The 10594-nt window shown below is 39.8% G+C and overlaps 1 protein-coding gene across 2 annotated transcripts in view; it reads left to right on the forward strand.

Moving 5' to 3' along the window:
* The window catches only part of CDKL5 (cyclin dependent kinase like 5), a gene marked incomplete at both ends in the record, with an annotated part of 117997 nt that extends 109514 nt beyond the window's left edge, over positions 1-8483 (forward strand). The window contains 3 exons of one of the 2 annotated variants that reach the window (XM_080719552.1): positions 4387-4509; positions 5664-5783; positions 8097-8483. In XM_080719552.1, the coding sequence (XP_080575678.1) occupies positions 4387-4509; positions 5664-5783; positions 8097-8483 (630 nt within the window). The remainder of the gene's footprint in view (positions 1-4386; positions 4510-5663; positions 5784-8096) is intronic. The other variant, XM_080719553.1, reaches the window with a different exon arrangement.
* Between the last annotated feature and the right edge of the window lie 2111 nt (positions 8484-10594).

Genomic DNA, 10594 nt, shown 5'->3' on the forward strand with positions numbered 1-10594 from the left:
CCTTATCCTCCCCTGGCAAGTTATAGAATTCCCATGTTGGTAAGTACATTTCTGTGCTGTACAGTCACAGAGAGAAGATTGCATCTGACATTTTGGGGCTTGCTTTAGTAGGAAAACCTGTTTCCCTGATGAATGCAGTGTGAGGTAGACTGCGTCTTAGGTGCTGAAGCCCTCTGCTCAAACAAAAGGCTGACTCCCAAGGACCAAGTGCATCACTTCACTAAGCCACCCTAGCAAGGATTCTGCTGGCTAGTGACTTGAGAAAATAGGGGGAACCAAACCTCGCGGACAGCAACATAGGGTGGTGTTTCACCCAACTGGGGCCTGCTTTTCTCTCTGCTTCATGACACCTTCAAGACTAGATGAGGTTAAGTTGGCTATTTTAAATGGGTGTTTCTAATTTTACGTCACACATAACTTACTCTTACTTATTTGAAGAGGAAAATTGTTTAATTATAATGGCCTGTCTGGATGCACCTCATGATCTATAAGATGAGTATCTTAGATTTAATGTTTCTGAGATCCGTTCCATTATGACTCCATGGTAAGTAAAGATGAGGTAGATGATTGTACCAGAATATATAACTGGAAGTAAGGAATTTTTATCTCACAGACATTCCAGAAATGTTAACAAAATTCTTGGATTCCTTTCTTGAATGCTTTTTCATTTGCCTGATTGTTGAATTTATATATTTTATTATAAAATAAATATGACCTCATTACAGAAATTTTGTGAAAAAGGATAAGATTATCATTAAACTTACCACTATACCAGTTAGTATTGTGATTTTGGTGTATTACCTCCTAGCTTTTTACCCTATGCATATTTTTGTGGAAGGAAAAGGGCTATGTGTGTGTACGTGTGCATACGTGTGTGTGTGTGTGTGTGTGTGTGTGTGTGTGTGTGTGTGTGTGAAGTTTGGTTTAAGTAATTCTAGTACAATTTTATATTCTGGCTTTTAACTGTATATCACCTGTACCTATACACACAACACACAATAAGTATGTATATTACTACACAGACTATTATTTTCATTTAATGGCTGTATAATACTCCTGAAATGTTCAAATGTTCATTTGAAAAATAATTTCCTTTATCTCTAACTGAAGCTCACCTAAAATGGAATGTCAAATAAAAATGCTACAGCCAAGCATGATGGCACACACCTGGGATGTAGCACATCCCACCTACTCAAGAGGCTGAGGCAGGAGGATCTCACATTCCAGGCCAACCCTGGAAAGCTTAGCAGTGAGACCTTGTCTCAAAAAAAAAAAAAAACTAGAATGTCAATCATTCAAAACACAAACAACAACAAATGCTGGCGAGGTTGTGGAGAAGGTGGAGAAGTGGAAAGAAAAGGATATGGGTGTATCTTAGTGGTAGAAAACCCATGGGGTCAATATCCAGTACCATAAAAAATGAAAAATAAAACACAAACTGCCACTCGTTCAATTATTTATAAATGTATTACTGAGACTAGATGAACAAATAGATCTAATTTATCCCAGGGATGCTTAAAATATTTAAAGTACTAAAAAATCTTTACCATTGCCTATAAAATATATTTATGTATTATAAACATTAACTTTAATTACCTCTTCATAACCACCATTCTTTTTTTTTTTTTTTTTTTTTTGGTAGTGGAGATGGAGCCCAGGGGCATTCTACCTCCCAGCTACACTCCCAGCCCTATTTTTTTATTCTTTATTTTGAAACAGGGTCTCACTGAGTTGCAAAGGGCCTCACTAAGTAGCTGAAGCTGCCTTTGAACCTGCCCAGCCCTCCTGTCTCAGCTCCCTAAATGCTGGGATTACAAGTGTGTGCCACAATGCCCAGCCCATTATTTTTATTTGGAGTTTGTTATCCTTAACCACAGATCTGTATCCATTGTGGGGATTAAATGACAGTAAATAATAAGGATCAAGAAATCATGTCTGTTTCTGTGTATAAAGAGTTCAATGTCTTTCTACCTTAGACCAACATTAAACTTAATGCCCCTGAATCATGGAGACCAAGTGTAGAGTATGGACATGTTGACCAACTTTATTTTAATTATTCAGGATGTAGTTTCAGTGTTAGGTATTTAAATAGTATAGATTAGGATAAGTAGAAAACTTACTATTCTCTAATAACTTCTTGACTTAAATTTTCATTCAGTATTGAAACTAACTGTAAAATATCATTCTATAGGCCAGAATGCCTTAAAATTTCAAAAGCAAGTTTTGTATTATCTTTTACTACAATATATTTTATTTTATTTATTTTGTGGTACTGGGGTGGAGTCCAGGAATCCAGGGAAATTTCTACCCCTGAGCTACAAAGGGCCTCACTAAGTAGCTGAGGCTGTCTGAGAACCACGATCCTCCTGTCTCAGCCTCCCAAATGCTGGGACTACAAGCATGTGCCACCATGCCCAGCTCTCCTACAATATATTTTAATTAAAAGAAAAAAAACATTACGGGCTTAGGATCTAGAGTCCTTTCGGGGGTGGCACTGGGGATTGAACCCAGAGATATTCTATCTCTAAGCTATACCCCCAGCCCTATTTTTTTAAATTTGAAATAAGGTCTCACTTAGTTGTGAAGGGCCTCACTAAGTTTCTGAGGCTGTTCTTGAACCGTTGATCCTCTTGTCTCAGCCTTACAGGTGTGTACCACCATTCCCAGCTAGAATCAGTTTTTAAAGAGAATTTTATTAGCCTAGCAGACCTCCAGCTCTTTGGCCTGGTATTGGGTTAACTCTGCATTGAATGAACATTCAAACATTATTAAAATTAAGTTGTTTTCAGTTTTTAGATCTTTTTTGGCAAAAGGAAACTTAAGTACAACAAACTTTTTAAGGCATTGCAGCTTCTATATATGATAGCTATGACATTTTTTTGTGTGTGGTACTGGGGTTCCTGGGATCCCTTCTACCTCCAGGCTATACTCCCAGACCTATTTTTTATATTTTTATTTGGAAACAGGGTCTCTTAAGCCAGCGCGGCTGGCTTCAAACCTGCGCGATCCTCCTGTCTCCGCCTCCCAAGCGCGGGGATTACAAGCGTGCCCACCACGCCCGGACTAGGTATGACATTTTTAAGTTGCGTTATAGCTGGGAGGCTAAAATAGGAGGATTGCAGGTTCAAGATCAGCCTCAGTGACTTGGTGCAATCCTGTTTCAAAACAAAAAGGGCTGGAGGTATATCTCAGATATAGAATTCCCTGGTGTTCAGTCCCCAATACCACACACACAAAGTTGAGGTGGAGCCTATATCTAGGCTCCCATTTGTTTCACTAGCATAGGAACTGAGCCCAGACAAGTTGTGACCTGTCCTAATTCACATAGTCAGTTTGGAGAACTCAACCTTGGTTTTCCTAAATCCCAAGCCCAGGCTCAACTCACTGCTGGACCCATAGCTATGGAGGGCCTCTGGGAGTATTTTTTGGCCTCTTTAACAATAAGACCTAAACTGGGATTTCTACTATTAGGACACACATCCATAAAAGATGGTCTGAATACCTTTATACATTCTAGTTCTCTGACATTTGAGATATCCAAAAGAGGGAAATGGACAGCAATGAATAATCTTGTGTTGTAAAGTTACCTGCTTTGGCCCAAGCAGATCTGGAAGCTGCCTTGGGAAATCTGGCTTCCGTTACATTTTCAGAGAATTACATAAGCCCTCAGAGCATATGGTGACTTTGCCAACTCGGTAATTGTATCCTACTTAGTATCTCAACTTATAATCATGCCTCAATTTAAAGATTGAACTCTGTTTTTTTTTTTTTAATCTGAAACCCAGTATTCCATATTATGCTAGATATTTTCTGATGGCTAAATATTTCTAAGAGTATAGAACAAGGCTTCTAACTCAATCTTAGCATCCCTCAACAGTGGTAGTTCTCTTCTAAATGATATTTTCTGGCTTGAGCCTTGACCAAGTTCAAAAGGATTTGCAATACATTATTTTCTAATAGGCAAATTATATGGTCAATCTTTTAGTTGCTGAAGTCATGTCTAGTAATTAGGAAAACATCAAAGTTTATCAATAGCTCATTGAATATAATTCTTTATAATAATCTATATCTTATAACAAATTCTTAAGTGCTTCATAAGTTTAATTTGAGTAGATGCCTATAGGTCTCTAGTCATTCCTACTATAGGTGTTGATGAGAATCACATGTTTTTTACTTAGAAGAAGTTCGTGCTTGTCTTGAACTTACCTTATCGACTTTTCATGCTCAGGTGAGAAATAAAAATAACACAGAACCTCTTTAGATGCACAACACAGAAATTCTTTCAGTGAGTGTTCATATTTAACAATATAAGGGCTGCCAAGGGCTAGTAGTTTCAATAAAAGCACCTTTCTTTGGCAATTAGCTTATTTGTATCTTATATTGCAGACAGATTCCACCAACGGGGAGAATCCAAGCATCAAGAAATCCCTCTTTCCTCTTTTTAATTCAAAGAATCATTTAAAGCATAGCTCTTCTTTGAAAAAGCTTCCTGTAGTCACTCCACCCATGGTATCCATTTTTATGTATGGTAGCCCTGAAAACTGCTCCAGTAAACTTGTTTTACTGATGACAAAAGCATGTCTTATTTTCATGGGGTCATATTCTCTTTATGCTAGTTAAGTCCCTGAGCCAGTTCCATAAATTTACTGGGATCAAAATTCTTTGCCATTCTGGATTTTCTAAATTGATTAAGAATGTTGAAGCATGAAGTCTAAACTAGTGAATGGCTAGTTTGGATTGTCCAATTGACCAGTTAGTGGCAGATAACATTCATAAAATCTCTTATTTTCCATAAAGTTTTTGATTAACATCAACAGTTAACAAAAGTCTTTGCATTTGGCTCACAAATTTTGTTAGTATTTAATTGGCAATTTGTTCCTTGAAACCAAGTCTGAGTTGACCAAATTAAGTGAGCTAGCAGGCTCCATGAAAAAAACAGCTTCTACTAGTTGGTGACTTGCTCTTTCCTTGCCTGGCTCTAGCTTTTGCTGGTCACTTAGTTTAAAGCCATGACTTCTGCTTGGCCTTTGTCATAACTCTTTTTTGTTCACCAAAATCAGCACATAGATGTATTGCGTTCATTTGACAATTTTGGCACAAATTTCCAGTATTTTCTGAGCTAGGCCCGCATTTACTGGGCAGTGGTTTGAGAAGGTGATTCAAATCATACCCTGCCACTTTACTCTCCTTAAAATCCTACTAGACTCTTTTGATACCACTAAATATCATGTTTGAATCATTTTCTCAGCAGGAAAAATGTTTTGTTTTATTGAACTGGTTCATAACCTAACTGCAATTATGGAATGAGGATACGACAACAGTTCCTTAGTTTAGCTCAATTTAACTGCTCTCTTTTACAGCGACTAAAACTAACAGCATGGGAATGCTTTAAGGGTTAAGGTTTTAACAAATCTGCATGACATCTGCCAATTTTTCCTAATGCAGGGAGAATTATTAAGAGGGCAGCAGAATTTAACTAGCATCACTTGCATTATGAACATTGGGAGACTTTTGGTGTCTGTCTTTATTGATCCATTTTTTTCCTTTGAATTTTGGTTTAGTTCCATTTGCTTTGGGGTTTGGTTATCCTCTTGGGTACAGTTGTACATCTTCATTAGATTCATTGGTGTGCTTATTGAAACATTGTCTATCTTTTGCCCTAGGTACCCAATTCTGATGGCCCCGATCTTCTGACATTACAGAAAGCCATTCACTCTGCTAGCACTTCAAGCAGCAGACCAAAGGAGTGGCGCCCTGAGAAGCTCTCCGATCTACAGACCCAAGTAAGTGGAACCTGTTTCACTCCAAGACTCTCTGACTCTGTATCCTTAGCATCTCTGTGTTACAGCAATGCTGACAGCTACCCCCAAATAGACCCTCACTAATAGGTGCAGCTTAGGTGTCAGGATGAGTCTTGCTTCAGTGATTCATCTCCCTGGGAAAAAAGCAATCCTCCATTAACCTTCACCTAGGTGGAGAAGGGAGGACAGAGGATAGGGGAGGAAGAAGGTGCAGTCTCAGCCCCAGATACTCTGCAGTCAAGGAGAGAATGATCTTAATAAAAAAAAAGTGAGGCCTCCCATTCAATGCTGGGGAGGATGAATGAAGATGGTGGGAAGAATGAGGTTTCCTTAAAGGTGGTAGCTTATGAACTGGGCCTTGAAAGACAGATATGATAAGCTTTTTTGTGAAAGAATATTTCTTTTTCTGAAACATACTATTTTTAAAAATAAGTAAGCCGGGCATGGTGGTGCATGCTTGTAATCCCAGTACTTGGGAAATTGAGACAGGAGGATTGCAGGATTGAGGAAAGCCTCAGCAATGCAGCAAGACTCAAAATAACTTAGCAAGATCCTGTTTAAAGTCAAAAACTTAAAAAGTGTTGGGGTATAGCTTAGTGGTAAAAAGACCTTGGGTTCAATCCTTACTATGACAAAGAAAAATAAATCATATCACAGATTTCTGTGATTTGGAAGTGATGGCTCCACTTTTTATAGGTTTTCTCTTCTCTTTAGCTATAAGCTATTTCTTACAGCTGTGGACAGGAGTCCCCCATTCTTTTTACCCAACCATTTATATTTTCTGCGTCTAATATAGTATGGGCTGGGAGATCAAGAGGGCATAGAGAAAGAGATGAGTTTTTTGGATGTATATCAAAACTAAGAACACAATGCTCTAAGAGCCCGATGCTTAGAACCTCCTTGATGAAACCATTTCTTTTGCCAAGAAGCTCTTTCCAAGTAACTTTACATCCCTAGCTGATTCTGAATTATTGTAATTGCTCAATAGTTATATGTGATGAAGGCTATAAAAATCTCCAGGAGTTTCATTGTGTTATCATACCAATTTAATAAAAAAATCGAAAAAAAAAGAAAACCATTTTGAGCATTTATAGTGCACAGGGTGCTGTGCCACCTCCTGTGGAAACCCCACAGCTTTCTTAGAAAGACTTGCAATGGTGACAGTGGATATTTCCCCAGGAGCAGTTTCTCTTTGAGTTGATTCTCAGGCCACTTTACCTTGGCTTTCAATACCCTGTTCCTTCAAACCCTGTAATGTTCCTGGAGATCTTCAACATGTTATTTCAACTCGGCTGAGCTCTAAAAATGTATGTTACTTGTACCACAACACTCAGAGTAAAGGTATTCTGAGGATCAGCAGCCAGAGATAGCCCGAGGTTAGGATTGTAGATGAGTGGCAGAATCCAGCAGTAGTGATTGGTGTGTATTTTTGAGTGTTTTCCACGCCTTTTCTGATAGTGGTCCTCGTGCACCCCAAAGTAGAGGTAGAGGGAGAAAAGGATAAGCTGCCTTTCACCACTGAGAAGCCTAAGGCTCAGGAGTTGCCTGAGAGGCCAACCCATCTAGGACCCTGCCTTCTACAGCAGGCTCCCACCACAGTACAGCACCCTGTTGGACCTTTGGCCAGTAGCCATACCATGAACAGACAGAATTATCAATTAGAGTCTATAGGGCTTTTGCTTGTATCTCTGTGTTTGCATTTTTAATACCCAGCCCTTAACTTCTCTGCTCCCCCCCCCAAAAGTAAACATTCAGATTTTACAATGTCAAGGGAAAGGGAAAATCATAGAGATAAGAACACAGAGGGCTGTACAATTTTTAGCTCAGTGCATTTGCTGCCTAATCAAAAACAATGCATTTTTCTGGCTTCTCTTGCAGCTAGATGTGGTTGTGCACCTAAATTCTAGCCAGTAAAATAAAAGTGGAAGCCTTATGTGGAGCTTTGGGGAAGTCTTCTCAAAAAGAAGACATATTCCTTTTTTTGTTCCTTTTACTTCCATTGTTAAAGCATAAGATTTTCTTTACCACGATGTGCCCAGATGGAAGGAGGCCTCTGAGCAGCACCCCACCAGCTCTGGTTGTTTTCTCTAGATTTCTAAGTTTTCACATGAAAGAACAGTGACCATTCTCTTGCTTGAAGAAACCCAGAGAGCAGACAGAGCTGGGCTAACCCTCCAACCCCACACTCGTCCTCCCTGGCCACATCTAGTCATCTCCAGTCTGAGATCCATTTCCTCACAGCTCTCTGGTCTCCTCTAAATTAAATCCTACACAAGTTCTCATCCTGTCTTTCAGAACCAGCCGTTAAAATCACTGCGCAAGCTGTTACATCTCTCTTCAGCCTCAAATCACCCGGCTTCCTCAGATCCCCGCTTCCAGCCCTTAACAGCTCAACAAACCAAAAATTCCTTCTCAGAAATTCGAATCCACCCCCTGAGCCAGGCCGCTGGTGGGAGCAGCAACATCCGGCAGGAGCCTACACCAAAGGGCAGGCCAGCCCTCCAGCTGCCAGGTCAGATGGATCCTGGTTGGCATGTGTCCTCTGTGACCAGGAGTGCCACAGAGGGGCCTTCCTACACTGAACAGCTGGGTGCCAAGAGCGGGCCAAACGGGCACCCTTATAACAGAACAAATCGCTCACGAATGCCAAATCTGAACGATTTAAAAGAGACGGCCTTGTAATGTGTGCTGGCGTGGGGAAGGGGGAGCCAAGCCAGCTGGGAGGGGAGGGCATGGGGTGGGTGGGCTGGGGAACGGGATGGGCCAGGGTGGTGAGCCAGTATTTTCAGCTTTATGAAGGTGTGTGCAATATTGCATGTGTGGGGCCATCTGGCTCCTCACAGCCACAAATGCTAGTCAGGGATCTTAGAGCCACGGGAGTTCCTTAGGGATCACCACTCCCCACAGGTCTTGTGTGAGAACCAATAGAGTGTGCCATTGAGGAAGAAGACATTCTTGCCAGTCTCTCCCCCTTACATTCCAGCTTCAGTGCAATCTCTGTTGAACTTGGGAAAGCCAGGGTGTGTCCTGGCACCAAGAGGGATAGAAAACTTCGTGTTGACCGATGCCCTTACCATGTATTTTTTTCTGCCTAGACTAAATGTGGGGTTTATTGTAATCCAAGAGTATCCCTTTGAAGGGTTAGCAGATGAACTGTATGTCTTAAATTGTTTTCTAAGCTTCCATATTTGATAGGATTTGTAACCTTTATTTATAATTAATATTGTACTGTTATAATCATACCTTTTATGTTATAATGTAAAGTTCTTTTGAACTGTTTGGAACATTGTGAAGCAGTGGGACAGCTACAGTAGTTTCTATAAAAACTAAACAGTAACATTTATATATTGCATCAGGAGTATTTTATTCTCTCAATATAAATATATATATGGTAAATATCTGTCTGTTTTATAAATATGCTCATTTAAAGAAAGTATCGTTATGACACTTATCTGCCATATTTTTATACATTTGTGATATGAAGTGAGTATTATACTTCTAATAAAGAGAGTTGAATCGTGGCTAAATGCGACCATAACAGTAGGAAACTTTGCTCAATGCTCCATGGTAGCAGATAAAACGCGGGATCTCTTTCCAGACCCACAGAAGAGGAAGGTCAGCCAGGCCAGCGAAGATTCCAGCAGGCCATGTTTCTGTCCTCGTTTATGTCCAGGTATCTTACTTGTACATGAGGGGAGAATAGACAGAAGTGTTGCTCGCGGGTCTTTGCAGAGAGAATGTGCTCTTCCACTTAGCATTAGTGTAGAGCGTAGACCAAAGATTTGCCAGCAAACATTCCTTGTGAGGCTGTAAGAGGTACCTATCTGCAGATCTTGTAAACCAGCTCTCTGCTCCTGAATACTGTCCGCCCTCCTGGAGATTATTGGCTCCAGGTGGAGTGTGAGAAAACTTGTGTGTGGCATTTCTACTTCTAAATGCTTTTTTTGTTATTCCTCTTTCCAATATATTTAAAAGGCTCCTGAAGCAATTCCAGACATAGAGAAAATTGTTATATTCATTTTTTTCTCCCCAGGACTGTCCATTTATAAGAAGGTCATCATGCACACCTGTATATAGACACCCCCCTCCATGAGAACAGGACCTATCTTTCCCACATTTGATCACTTTCAGCTCCCAAGTATCATTAAGGCCTTTGGCCAGCAAGTGTTATACCCCCGTGTCTCTGGGTCATCCTTGATAGACATCACCTCAACACCATCATTTATCAGTAGTAGTATTAGATTTCTGGAAGTAGTCTCTTAGCAATAAGACTTTTTAGAGGTCCCTCCCACCCCTCATAAAGGTAACTTATCAGTATTTATTACTTGTTCCAGAATTCTGAGAGTGGCAACCCCCTAATCAAGTCAACTATCATTGAAATATGCTGAGTTACCATTAATCCTCCCCCAAGATTTTTAGAATCATAGCTCCGATGATTATGAAGATTATAAAGAAAACAGTCTTAGATTCTTTGAAACTTAAATTGTGTGCATATTGCATTTTATATAAATATTATAATGATGTGTATTGATTATATATAGATGTCATTTTAAGGTGCTTTTTATTTAATTTTAATAAGTGTAATAGGCACTAAAATGGAACTCAACCGGGTACTATCATTGAACAATTTGATTCAAATCAATAGTTTTGCATGTTCTCAAGTTCTTTTTCTATCTCGTTTCTGACACCAGTTCAGTACTGTTTGGATAGCTCTGAATTCTGGCTTTTCCCAGGCAGCTGCGTGGTTATGCAAGCAAGGTAGACCCTCAGCAGTTTTTGCCTGGATACAGTGA

This window comes from Muscardinus avellanarius (assembly GCF_963383645.1).
Source record: "Muscardinus avellanarius genome assembly, chromosome: X".
In the NCBI taxonomy this organism is placed as follows: Eukaryota; Metazoa; Chordata; class Mammalia; order Rodentia; family Gliridae; genus Muscardinus; species Muscardinus avellanarius.